At 40.0% G+C, this 14,471-nt stretch overlaps 1 protein-coding gene across 4 annotated transcripts in view; it reads left to right on the forward strand.

Annotated features, from left to right (window-relative positions):
- KCNQ5 (potassium voltage-gated channel subfamily Q member 5) overlaps positions 1 to 14,471 on the forward strand; it is a 539,086-nt gene that overhangs the window by 368,456 nt on the left and 156,159 nt on the right. For all 4 annotated transcript variants that reach the window (XM_032340463.1, XM_032340464.1, XM_032340465.1 and 1 more), the window contains exon 2: positions 447 to 537. In XM_032340463.1, the coding sequence (XP_032196354.1) occupies positions 447 to 537 (91 nt within the window). The remainder of the gene's footprint in view (positions 1 to 446; positions 538 to 14,471) is intronic.

Raw genomic sequence — 14,471 nt, forward strand, 5'->3', positions numbered from 1 at the left:
AAAGGAACTCCATGTGCACCATATATCATATTCACTCACACAGAGAGTGGGAGAGAGGGAGGGGAAGGAAGGGAGAGGGAGAGAATCTTAAGCAGGCTCCATACCCAGCATGGGGAAGGGAGTGAGGGGAGTTAAAGCAGAGGAAGAGGGAGAGAGAGAATCTTAAGCAGGCTCCATGCCCAGCACAGAGCCCAAGGTAGTGCTTGATCTCATGATCCTGAGATCAAGACCTGAGCTAAAATCAAGAATTGGACGATTAACTGACTGAGCTACTCAGATGCCCCCATATAATATTCAAAATGGCTAGTCCCTTCCAAGGCTTTTATGATTTAATCCATGCCAACTCAAATGGGTCTGGTTCTTTAAACTATAGAAACAAGAATTGAAATTTGCCATGATAAGGCAAAGTTCTTATCAGATTTCTCTTTTTTGTTGTTGTTTTACAGTTTTCTCCTTGTCTTTGGTTGCTTGATTTTGTCAGTGTTTTCCACCATCCCTGAGCACACAAAACTGGCCTCGAGTTGCCTCTTGATTCTGGTAAGTGACACATATGAGCAAAAATGTACATAAAGTTTGTTTAAGAACTGTCTATAATATTTATGCTATGCATTTTATCCCACAAAAAGTTCTATCTAGAAGAGAGTTACTGTGAAGTATGACGCTTTCAAAGATCATTGAAATATGGGTCCACCACTTTAACGTTCAGTCTGTCCTCAGGAATATATACACCCCATTCAGTTTTACCATTACATAGCAATATCTTATGTTATAGTTACATCAAAAATAGAAGGCAGGACTTGGAAGCAGTTTTACTTATATTTATCTATGGTAATAAATTATAAGAAGAATCAATGTGCATGAGGTCTCTCATAATATTGCTGGAAGTTACAGAAGAGAGAATATTTTCCAATAACTGCAATTTGGCAGCAGGTAGGTGTAATTAGTCAAGAAGTATGAGAATATAGCACCTCATAAGAAAACAGAAGGCTCCTTCATGCTCTTTTCAACCAACAGACTACATTATGAGTTTTGCTGCTAATGCAGTTACCTACCTGGTAAGAAATTCTGCAGTTAACTCTGTTTCCATTATGCTGTCAATCCTCAGCCACACAGAATTGCTCAATTCATTTTAAAATGGAAAAAGACCCCAAGATATTTTAGTCTGAATTATTCCAGGCCTTTTGAGCTCTTTTACTTTCTATTACAACTAAACTATATCACTGTATACTCAAATCACATCTGATTGAAAATCTGGTTCATTTACATCCATTTTGATCCACTCTCTTAGTGCAAAAATATCAGACCTGACAGTCTCAGAACTGTCTGAATGAACTACAAATTGGAACAACTTACTTCTGTAAAGCCTGGTGGACTATAGAGGGAGATAGAGAAAGGGTCTGGGGGAAGCTGGCTTCTGTGCTCTAATAAAGAGATTTTGGTTATGTACAGCAATAAGCATTTAATAGAAAAAAATAGTTCTTACCTTACAGGTGAAACTGAAAGATCTCAACTCATATAATGAGCTGAGGGCAACTCTTCTTCCTACCTATGCTTTCAGATGGCTAGTTTGTGCTTTAAGTTACTAAGACTTCATCAAGTCTCTGTCCTACATCAGGGAGAAACCATTTCTGAGCCTGGAAAAATCTATCCCAATTTGTTTCCATATAAATTGTGCTCAGCAGTATATTGCTAATGTTAAGGTTACTACTTGGAAAACCAGCGTAGAAAATAGACCAGAAAGTACACCGGGGATTTGTTTCATTTATGAGGTTTCCATTTGGGTAGCAAGTGGGCTCTTAGCCTTATGTACCCCTTTGGTAACGACAAATGATCTTGAGCTCAAGGTCTAAGGCACAACTGGCTTTTAGGTTCATACACAGAATTACAACTAGGAATTTTAGACTGAAAAAGTAAATCTGACTTTAGTAAGACTTGGAAACATGAGAAAACTGGATCTGCTGCAAGACCAATGATATCTATTATGAATGAATCAAGCATTAAGAATCCCATAAAAAGGAATTTTTCATGACCATGTCAAGAATTCAAAATGTTAGGTTTATATCCTTCAAATCTCCAAAATATAAATTCCTCCATTGCTAATGAGTTTCTAAATAGTCTAAATAGACATTACTAATGAGTTTCTAAATATGTTATTAAAAAGCCCAAGGCTGATTCACATCTTGATTTTTAAAAATTTTCTGAGTGTAAACAGTTCATTACAGTTTAGTAATAGGATGCTTTTGAGTAGATAATGTAGATGTTGTCACATATCCCTTAGTTGGGTTGTTGTTTCTTTGTTTGCCAACTCTATTGAGATATAATCGACATATTACATTGTACAAGTTTAAGGCACATCATTTGATGATTTTGTATATTATATATGCAGAATGATTGATTGCCTCACATAGTTACCGTTTTATGTGTGTGTTGAGGGTTTTTAAGACATACTCTCTTAGTAATTTTCAAGTGTACACTACACTATGGCTAACTATAGTCACGGTGCTATACGTTAGATCCTCAGACCTGATTTGTCTTGTAACTGCCAGCTAGTACCCTTTGACCACCTTCATCCTTACCCTCCCCCCAACTCCAGTCTCCTCTGTTTCTATGAGTTCAGGATTGTTTTTTAGATTTTACATAAGAGACCATGCTGTATTTGTCTTTCTCTGACTTATTTCACTTAGCATAAGGCCTTCAAGGCCCATCCATGTTGTCACAAAAGGCAAGATTTCCTTCTTTTTGTGGCTGAAAAATATTCCATTGTGTGTGTATATACAATGATTCTATTTCCTTGGTGGATACCCATAAGTGAGATTGCTGGATCATATGGTAGTTCTATTTTTCATTTTTGGAGGAGCGTCCATACTGTTTTCCATAGTGGCTACACCAGTTTGCTTCCCCATCCACAGTGCCCAAGGGTTCCCTTTCTCCACACACTCCCCAGCATTTGTTCCCTCTTGCCTTTTTTATAACAGCCATTCTAACAGGTCTGAGGGGATATCTCATTGTGGGTTTGGTTTGCATTTCGCTGATGATTAGTGATGTTCAGCACCTTTCATGTACCTGTTGGCCATTTGTGTCTTCTTTCCTCCTTCAGTCTTGAATGCCTTTGGATTTAGCAAAGTGGAAACCAGTGCCATTATGCAAACAAGGCCTTTGTTTTGAGCAATGCAGTGATGACTGCAGATACACATTCTCAGAAAGGTGGCTATGCTTCCATAGGAAGAGTGCTCACTTATCCTGCTGTTGTTGTGCTATGGGGATAAATGGTCAGGATGTATGTTTTAAACCAATGTATATTCTTAAAACCTACCTAGAAATATGCAGGCTGTGTTACAGTCTAAGATTTTCCTGATGTTCTTCTTCATCAGTGTTTCTCCAAAAACTATATTTTATTTAAAAGTTTCATGCTCTCCTGACAGAGCTAGCCAGGCAAATGCTTTAAAAAATTATGCTTTATATGGGGCACCTGGGTGGCTCAGTTGGTTAAGCGACTGCCTTCAGGTCATGATCCTGGAGTCATGGGATCAAGTCCCACATTGGGCTCCCAGGTCCATGGGGAGTCTGCTTCTCCCTCTGACCTCCCCTCTCATGCTCTCTCACTCTGTCTCTCTCTCTCTCAAATAAATAAAATCTTAAAAAAAAAAAAGAATTATGCTTTATGTAGACAAAAAAAAAATTTAAGTCTAGGCTTTGTTTTTATTTTCTTACTTAGTAACTAATAAATTGGAAAAGCATGCATATTTTAACTCTTTTTCACAATTAGTAAATATAGTGTATCATACAAGTTCAGTCAGCTGTAGAATATGGGAAAAAGCCAAGAATTATCTTAATGGTTTAGGAAATCTTATTTATTCTTTTAATGTGTGTGTTTGAGACAGTTAATCTGATTTTTATCTTCTGAATATCTAATCAAACAAAATTCATAGAACACAATTCTGAGTAGCAATGTTTTTAGTGAACATTTTATGAAGCATATCTAAAGAATTGCCATCCAAATGGTAATATGAATGGCTTTTAAAATGTTTGCAAAAATTTATAATTATATCACTTTTGTACACTTTTGGCCACAAATAAAACACCAGAGAATTAAACTTGGAGGAACTGTATATAAACGATACATCACGACTGTATAGTTTTCCATAGCTCTGTCCCATGTGGGTTTTTTCTTCACATTTTAAAAGCTATTCCTGTGGGGCGCCTGGGTGGCTCAGTGGGTTAAGCATCTGCCTTCGGCTCAGGCCCTGATCCCAGGGTGTTGGGATGGAGCCCTGCATCAGTCTCTCTGCTCAGCGGGGAGCGTGCTTCCTCCTCTCTCTCTGCCTGCCTCTCTGCCTACTTGTGATCTCTCTGTCCAATAAATAAATAAAGTCTTTAAAAATTTTTTTAAAAACTAAAAATTTTTTTTTAAAAAGCTGTTTCTATATTCTAATTGTAATTCCATTTCTATGCAAATAACAGGCACCCACACTTCTGACAGGAGCACACAACAGCCAGACTTGCTCCTGGACAAACTTTGCAAGTCCCTCTGTGACACTCATACTTTTCACCTGGCTCCTTGAGGGGACCAGCAGACCAGCTGGTCTTGCTTACCTCCTGGAGTTCCCGTGGAGTCTTCAGCTCTCCTTCCTCACCTCCAAGAAAGAGTCCTTGTCATTCGCAGCTAGCATCGCACGCTCAGGGCTACTTACATACTTGTAACTTACTGGCCTTGGTTACAAGCTAAATTGATGGGGTTTTGGAATATAGGTGAGGTTCGGTGGGGTGGAGTTCAGAGCTGATGACCAAGAAAGAATTCTTGAGACATCTTTGGTGCAAAATGGTGATTTTATTAAAGCACGGGGACAGGACCCATGGGCAGAAAGAGCTGCTGCTCCCCACCCCTCAGTTGTGAGGGGTGGCCGATTATATACTTGGGCGTTGGGGGAGGTAAGGAAAATGGAGATTTCAAAAGGATTTTCATATGCTAAAGAAGACTCCCAGGATACCAGAGGCCTTGCCATTGGCAAGCTAAATTTGTTTTTCTTTCTAGCAAGGCATTAACATGAAGATAGTTGAGAGCTTCCTAGAGGAACATAACTCTGCCTGCTTCAAATATCTGTCAATGGGCCCGCAAGTTATGAGGACATTTAACTTTATATATTCCCTTCTGAGGAATGTCACATATATCCCATCTGGGGGTAGGGGAGGGGGTGGTTGTGAGGCCTCAGCTTCTGCTTTGTGCTCAGGCTGCCTTCACCTTGCTTTCTGCTCCTTCATCAGACACACACAAATTCTGTGGGAATTTGCTCTTTTATTCTTCTCAGTTATGTGAACTGGGGCTTCATACTATACAGCAGCCTGCCTTGTTCCTCTCCACAGAAACAGTGGAGCACAGGCTTGAGAATGAGATCTAGATTCTAGAACTGCGTCCGATGAGTTCAAATTCTGCTTCTACCACTTTTTATATGTGTGCCTTTGGGAAATCACTCCTCTGTCTTCGTTTTCTCATCTGTTCAAAGTGGAGAATAGTACAGCCTACTTAATAAAGTTGTTGTGAGGATTAGCTAAGTTCAAGTGCTCAGAACAGGGAAAGTTGGCAAATATTATAATCACTGGTTCTTCCATATTTAATGGAGCCTAATAAGAACAGTGAACAGTGGAATATTTGCAAATGCTACATTTGAGAAAATATCACACTTTTCTAATAGAAAACAAGTATCTTTGCTAGAATTTTCTCACCACAGACACTGCTAATTATGGCAGCTTTCTTTTTTTTTTTTTTTTATGGCAGCTCTCTATACAAACATGTTCAACTAACTAAAAGTGACTCAATGGCACACATTCAGAGAGAGGCATGTGTTCATAATAACCACTTATTTTTGGTGACTAATGAACAGATTCTTATTGTTGTAGTTCTTTGGTAAATGCATCTGATGAAAACGCTCATGGCTTTCTAAGTACTTCTCCCAGTGTCTGCATCTGCTGGGCGGAGCGCTGGGCAGGGATAACCAGGCCTGAAAGAACTGCTTGCTCTGCCCTCACTCTGGGGATAAAATTTATGAACTCCAGAATAGAATACGAAGCCATGTACCCAAATACCAAGGACAATTAAAAGCTGGTGTTAATTTCCTATGTTTTGTAAATTCTTCAAAACTGAAAGGGCGCTAGCATTATTTAAGTACCCTTCATTTATCAGATTCATTAATTTCTTATTAAGACAAAAACAAACCATAAGAAATGTTCAGTTTAAGCATTAGTCCTCTCATTTACCAAATGACTAATTAAGTTGTGCAAGATCGTGCACTGGGTATGAGACCACAATAAGATTCCAGCCTTGGCTTGGCTGATGGAAAGCCTGGGCTGTCTTCACAGCATCCATCAACTCAAATTCTCCTGTCCGTTAGTCAAAGTAATGAGTCCTACCAAAGTGCGTATGCCATTGCTCAGTGAAGCAGTCACAAAGGTCCGAGGCTTCTTTGGGGCTCCATATATGCCTGCTGATGCCTACAGTCCTTTTACTTAGAATAAGTGAGTTTCTTTCTTTTATAGAAAGTGTACTCTTATGTAAGTTACCACAAATGGGTTTATCAGTTGGGACCATCTGTTAGAACCACTAGGTTCTTTGTATCAAGAATTCTTTTCTGGGGGTGCCTGGGTGGCTCAATGGGTTAAAGCCTCTGCCTTCGGCTCAGGTCATGATCCCAGGGTCCTGGAATCAAGCCCCGCATTGGCCTCTCTGCTCAGCAGGAAGCCTGCTTCCCTCTCTATCTCTCTCTGCTTGCCTCTCTGCCTACTTGTGATCTCTGTCTGTCAAATAAATAAAAAATCTTAAAAAAATAAAAATTAAAAATTTTTTTAAAAAGAATTCTTTTTTTTCTTAAGATTTTATTTATTTGAGAGAGAGAGCGAGACAGAGTATAAGCAGGGGGAGCTGCAGGCAGAGGCAGAAGCCGGATCCCCGCTGAGCAGGGAGCCAGATGTGGGACTCGATCCAAGGACCCTGAGAACATGACCTGAGCCAAAGGCAGACTCCTAACCAACTGAGCCACCCAGCCAACCCAAATATCAAAAATTCTAAACACATGTGAAATGGTGAGTGCTATAAGGTGTGTAAGCCTGACAATTCACAGACCTATACCCCTGGGGCAAATAATACATTATATGTTAATAAAAATAATTAATTTTTAAAAATTCTAAATACTATTTTATAAGCAATCAAAAGCTTGATCTTTGGGGTAAATAGTCAAGCATACAGGTGTGTCTTCTAGTCTAGGCTTCCATTGCTCAGAGGACCAACATTCAAGGAAACTCTTTTATTTCCAGGTTAAACTATTATGGAAAGTTTTGTTTTGGTTTGTTTTGACTTCGTTAACCTGAGGTCGTATGTTTTAGCATTTCATTTCCCACCTTCTTAAGAACAGTGCTGTTTAGAATGCATTCCCACTCCATTGAATAAGCTGGCCTTCTACATTAGTTTTAAAGTATTCATTTTTAGGGCTTTAAATGTAGATTGTTCAACCCATTGAAAATAGGTGATCTCTTTCCACTTAATGGAAATGACATATGTTATATGCCCCGTTTTCCTTAGAGGTGGTAATGTCTAAAATTGCCCACCAACAAGCAATAAAAGGAATGCCATTATCACTTTAGCAAGATAGAGAATGTCCCCCTGTATTTGCTTCTCTACCTGCCTGCTGTGTTAGAACAGACTCCAAACCACAAACGGATTGTGCTAAGCATCTGGTTGAATACTCAAACAAATGGTCAAATATTCAGGTTTTCCCAAACATCTGGGTGTTTGGCACCTTCTAAACAGAGCATATGCATATTTGCTAGTTTTGCTGGTTTTGCTTCATGTAGCGAAGCAAACATGGGTTTGCTGTTTCTTTGCACAATGAATCAGTTCCTGAAATGTGTACGAATCCAATTTAGACGGATCTAATTATATCTTAAATAACTAGTGGAGCTTACTATTTAAAGAAAATCTGTAGTGAATCCTTTTGCAAAGTGAACAGTCCCCTTGAAAAGCTAATAACTACATAATTCATCTGTGTTACATGTTTGTTTTCTTTTTCTAATATGGGCACATGGAGGGTTTTTTTTTTTGTTTTTTTTTTCCATCACTATATGAGCATCCCTTATCTCACATGGTATTGAGGAATTAGAGTTGTGGCCATTTCCCACCTGCCAGTATTAGTAAAGGGGTCAGTGGAGGTGGGTGGGGGGGACCAGCCACAAACACATAGGCCAGTCACCGAAAAGTAGGAAGGTTTATGCATAAAATTAGATGGGTTCAATGTAGATGATTACATTAAGTCTTTACATTTAAGGTTCTGGCATTAAACATTATAAGAGAGAATAGCAGAGTATAAGGATAAGACTCCATTTGAAGATATTAAATCTTGTGTTTGTAATGGAAGTGACAGAGTATGAGGTATTAAGCAATCAGATAGGAGGATGAGTGATGCTTCTTTATGTTTATCACATCCCTGTAATTTACTGCAGAAAGCTCTCAGAATACCCCAATGAACATTGAAAACTGCAATTATTTTCCTTTGCTTGTCTTTCATCAAGGAAAATGCAAATAAACTTTAAAATGATTCATGGAGACTAACAATCCTCATCAATCTGCTGATGACTGAAAAGAAAAAGCAGGAGTAGTTGAACACCTACGCTGAATCTTAACTGAGGGATAATAATATAGTAAGTTATCCTGTGAAAAGTGTTTCACATATCGGGGGAAAGACTTGCTTGAGTTAAAGATAATAAAATTGTGCCTGAAAAAAGACCATGTCTGTATCTATAATCAGGAAGGGAAGAATTTTACACATTTCTGATGAGATGCACTCTGGTGTCTGACCAGGGGACGGGTCTATCAGAGAGCTGCCCCTGCACATTTTGGAGAAGTGCAGCAGACATCTTTAGCACTCTGAATGAATCACTCTCCGTCAGGTTCACGCTGATGCTGATCCCCTGTGTCCTTCTGAGCTCCATGAAAGTCTATTCAATTGAGAAGGGAAAGAGAGAAATAAGGTGATAAAATAAACATCAGAGGGTTGCTGGAAAATAACAGAGTGCAGGATGATTGGCAGTAGAAAGAAGAATTCTCTACCCTTACTGCCCTTCCAGGCTTAAATAATGTCTACCATTTGTAACCTGGGTCAAAGCTAGGTCGAATAAACTGTTTCTTCCCTTGAATTTCCCTTGGTATAAGCTACGTGACATTGTATCTCCTCCCTCATTCATTTATTTAACAATAATTATGCAGCAGTCAATACGAGCAAGACATTCTATTGGGCCCTGAGGAGACAGACATGAACACAACAGGCAAAAATCTCTCTCCTCATGGAACTCACATTTTCAAGGGGAAGATAGACAGTAAACAATTTGGCAAATCAATATTAAGTGTTAAAAATAAAAGTAAAGCAGAAAAGAGGAATAGATAAGAATGTTTAGAGAAGTTCATTGGAGAGGGTAACATTGTAGCAGAGACTTCAATGAAGTGAAGCAACAAGCCATGCAGAGATTTGGGGAAAGAACATTCCAGGCAGGTGGAGCTTCAAGGATAAGAGCCCTTGGCAGGAACGCACCTACCAGCTGATGGACACTAAACCGGGGGTGAGTGAGGGAAAATGAGGCACTGGTGGGACTATAAATTTCTTCGAAAGAGGAAGTATATATATATATATATATATATATATATATGTATATATATATAAAATTTATGATAATTATATATATAATAATTTCTTCGAAAGAGAAAGTACCCAAGGGCACCTGGGTGGCTCAGTTAAGTGTCTGCCTTTGGCTCAGGTCGTGATCTCAGAGCCCTGGGATCACTGAGCCTCTGGCGCCCCGCTCAGCGGGGCACCTGCTCCTCCCCCTGCTTGTACCTCTCACTGACTCTCTCTATCTCAGGTAAATAAATAGAATCTTAAAAAAAAAAAAAAAAAAAGAAAAAGAAAAAGAAAGAAATAAAGAAAGAAAGAAATAAATAAATAAAAAAATAAATAAAAATAATACAAAGCCAATTCAGTATCACTTAATATCATGGTACCTGTTGCAAATTATCAATAAGCATTTTAGGAGAGAACAGGGCCAATTGTTTAATTGGACATTAATATTGAAATTTCACAGGATCGTGGATATGGCACCAACATTAAAACAAGATGCAGTACCTGACCTTAGAAAGGGCTGGAGTAGGGGAGTCATGCGTTTGGAGCCACTTAGGAAGCAACTGGAGTTATTCATAGGAAACACAATGGAACCCTAAACCAAACAGAGGCAGTGTGAACTGAGGAGAGGAAGTGAACAGGAGCAATATGGGTTAAAGGTTCTGTCAAAACTGTAAATTCCAAGTAATTAGTCAGTGCCTCACAGAAAGTCTGGGGAGGGCTTTTCTCAGAACTGAGAGATTCTGCCCCTCGCGTGCTACATAGATCCGAACTGCCTCCTGCCTCATTCCAGACGCGGTCTACTCTCCGTAGATTTCCAGATATTGCCCTGGATCCCAACTATCCCCTCTCCTAATTTCTCCAGGCACAGTCCCTTAATTCACCGCAGTTTTAATTCAAATATACATTAAATGTTTCCTTCGTGCCAGCCTCAGTGCCAGGGACTGGAGCCTCAAATATGAATAAGACATCATCATGCCCTAGAAACATTTCCTAAAGAATATTCTCAGCTACAACTTGTGACTGAGTCCAGAAGAAATTAAAAGCCTTGCAACCATGGGTTTACAGAGAATAAATGGTGAAATTAGGAGATGAAATAAAAATAGGTTCATATGTCATGTTTTTAAGTTCCCACTTTAAGATGGATGCATATGAGAGAATAGGCCTCTCTCATCTATTTCTCATGAAAGTCCCAAATATTATGGTTACTATGAACTGCACTCCTGTATTGAACATTGGGTTGGGGCTGCACAAAGGCAAAAGCTGGAAGGGATGGGGTGGGTCCCCTTTCCCACGCAGGCAAACAGCAGGGGCCACAATTAAGATGAGAAACAATCATGCTTCTGCAAAGTAGATTAGAGAGAAATTTTCCGAGCTGTAAATGGCAGTTTGACAAACACCATTACCGGCTGGACTCAATGAAAATCCTGCAGACCTGGCTTCCTCTGGGATTATAGATCACAGTGAACCCGCAGGACGTTACTGGATAATGAAGAACAGCAAAGAGGCTGTAAGAGTGACAGGCCCTCCAGCCTCGACTCACTTGCACACTCGTCGAGGGAGATCAGTGCCGTGAGATGGCAGCACCAGGGACATACCTGGGAAGCTCTGCTTCTGGAAGAATGCAGCAGAATAGCTTTCCCAAAGAATGCAAATCCCAGACTCAAACTACCTTTGGGCGAGGCCAGGAGTGAGGAAAGTGAGGGAGCATCACCCCTGGGAAAGCAGATGCCAGAAAGGACTCACTCTCTTGCTCACTCCACACCATCGACTCTCCTGAATGTTATCTTTCATATCAGGTGAAATCAAGAACAACTCAGCATCAAATGCCATCGTACAAGAAAGAGAAATCCCCAACATTATTTGAGGACATTATGCAGAGGTGAAGGGGTGGCGAGCATCCCTGCCTCTCTGAATTCATGCTAATAATGCATGGAGAGCTTGAGAGTTGCTTACACTCCTCGAATCTGGATGGTTTTCTGTCCCAGTCGGCAGACCCATCTTCTTCTCCCCAGCAAGCTCCTTCCTGAGTTGCTTTCTGGTTCTGTCCTGTGATCCACAGCGGTAGAGAATTGTACGCTCAGGGTCACTGTAGCCAGATAGGGACCGGCAGAGGCAGGTGGACTGTGTGAAGCTTGTCTGTTTGTAGATTTGGAGATCACTAGGCTGGGGATCAGAAATGAGAAACATGCAGGGAGGTTAGAGGCCGGAGGCAGTGAGGACAAGCTTTGCCTTGAGTCACCTCTGGAGAAAGAAGAATACATATTTTTTTCTTTTTTTCATCTCAAGCTGCTTGTTGATTCATTCGTTCATTTATTCACTCATCAAATATTCACTAAGCACCTCCTAGGTGATGCTGAGAGCCAGAAACACCGCACACATCACACACCAGCTGTACACCGAGATACTCACATGGTCCCCATCCTTGTCTGTGATGCTTCTTTAAGGTTGTTTTTCTAGTTAAATCAGGTAAAGAATTTTGAGTATCATGCATATGCAGTCTATTCTCTTTCCTCACGTTTCCATAATGCAAATCACCTCATATGCAATTGTAAATAGGGTAACGATGTCAATGTAACATGGAAGTTAAGGATGATTTTTCCCAAATAACAGCAGCTGAACATGAAGCGTACCAGCCTAGCTAACTGCAGCAATGCTGGATAAGCACGAGACTGCCCATATCCTCCTTCTTGTTTTGGGCAATTATTTTGGACACTTGCTCTCTCTTGGAAGCACTTACGAGTCAATTTTCCCTTATCTGTACAAAAGACACAAATGTAAGGTGATAAAGGAAATGATCCATCTTTTTGGATGAATTTTAGAATTGGATGAATTTCTCAATGACACTAATGTCTTATTAGGACTGATGTTTCTGCTAGATCTCTTTTTTAAAGTTCCATAGGCTTATGGAACTTTGCCCTGACTCTTTATCATAAGCCCTGTTTTTTTCAGTGAGCATTCTCACCTAAAACCTGGCATTTTGGCATTTATCTTACTGTGACAGGAAAGCCCAGATGTGAGTTTGAGTTTATCCATGCCTCCTGCTCCGAAACACATGTCACATTCTACGTGATAATCTAGAATTTCCAAGTCAAAGTCATCAGCAGCACGAGGGTGAGAAGTGGCATCCTTAGGTCAAATAAATCAAAGGGACACAAATCTGCATCAGATGATGGCTTGAAGTACTCTTCATCCAAACTTGTCCCCTTTATCAAGCTCTGTTAAAGAAATCTTTAAGCTAAAAAAAAAATTTTTTTTAATTGAAGAAAAGAAATCTTTAAGCTTTACAAACCTATTCATCAATAGTATGAATTTTTTAAATTAGCCTAAATTCTAATAAAGGAAACATTTACGGAGTTTAGATAGAGGAAATAATAGTGCTGCAGACAGAAACAAATCTTAGCACTGTTACAGTAGAGCAAATTGAGAATATTTTACTTAAAATGTAAGGTAATTTAACAATTGTATACTTCATTTTTCACTTTATTGAACTCTAAGTATTTTAATGCCTTCTCAGTATGTGAAACCTTTAATATTCAGATTATTCTATAATTTCTTGTTTTAAAACTAACACAAAGGGGCCCTGGGCTGGCTCAGTCAGTGGAGTACCCAACCCTTGATTTTGGGGTTGTGACTTCAAGCCCCACCTTGGGTGTAGAGCCTACTTTAAAAAACTAAAAACTAGGGGCACCTGGGTGGCTCAGTCATTGAACTTCTGCCTTTGGCTCAGGTCATGATACTCAGGATCCTGGGACTAAGCCCAGCATCTGGGTCCCTGCTCTGCAGGAAGCCTGTTTCTCCCTCTCTCATTCCCCCTGCTTGTGTTCCCTCTCTCACTGTGTGTGTGTGTGTGTGTGTGTGTGTGTGTGTGTGTCAAATAAAATCTTTTTTAAAAATTAAAAAATACATAAAAATTTTAAAATGACAGAATCAAAGTTCCAAATAATTTTTGGAATTAAAAGACCCAGGTCTTTACCTTGCCACACACACACCCCCCTCTCTGATCTGTCCTGCGTGTCTAGGCTTCTTCCTGCCGAGGTTTCCCGTGAGGGTGCCCACGGGACAGCGGTGCCTGTGTTCGTCCCCGTGTGCGCTGTACTCTCGCCGGACTCAGCCCTTTATAGCGCCCGCTCATACTGCTTCTGCACCTTTATAAATAATATTTCTTCCAGTTGAAGAGCCCAGTTCTCCCATTTCTTTTTACCGCCTTGGTAATTCCTATTTATTTCCAAGGCTCCACTCACATCCCCTCGTTCTGGAAATTTCCCAGACTACCCCGGAGCTGTTTTGTTCCCTTCTCTGCGCCCCGGGGTCAGCACAGCTCAGACAGAAGGGTCTATAGCAGCCAATGGTCCTTCACAGCCTTCATCATGCTCTGCTAGGATCATTGATTTCCAAAAATAGATCTTATTTCTGCCAGACTGAAAACTACATTAGAATAGGGACACGAAGTTAGTAGTTTTTGTATTTCCTAGTGTGTACCCCAGGGCCTAGCATGTAGGAGATGTTCAATAACTGTGTGAAAACTAAATGTTCTGATAGTCCATACTAAAGAAGCCCCAGTAATTCTCTATGTATATCCCTGTTTTGTTTTTTGTTTGTTTGGTTTTTTGGTTTGTTTTTTGACTCTCTAGCATCTATCATAATTTGATATTTTCTTTAATTTTTTAAAGATTTTTATTGATTGATTGATTGATTGATTTGAGAGAGAGAGAGAGAGAGAGCGAGAGAGAGCGATACCACAAGTACGCGGAGGAGGAGAGCGGAGGACGCGGCCGGGGAGGAAAATCTCAAGCAGACGCTACGCTGAGCAGG

Source organism: Mustela erminea, chromosome 4, assembly GCF_009829155.1.
Source record: "Mustela erminea isolate mMusErm1 chromosome 4, mMusErm1.Pri, whole genome shotgun sequence".
In the NCBI taxonomy this organism is placed as follows: domain Eukaryota; kingdom Metazoa; phylum Chordata; class Mammalia; order Carnivora; family Mustelidae; genus Mustela; species Mustela erminea.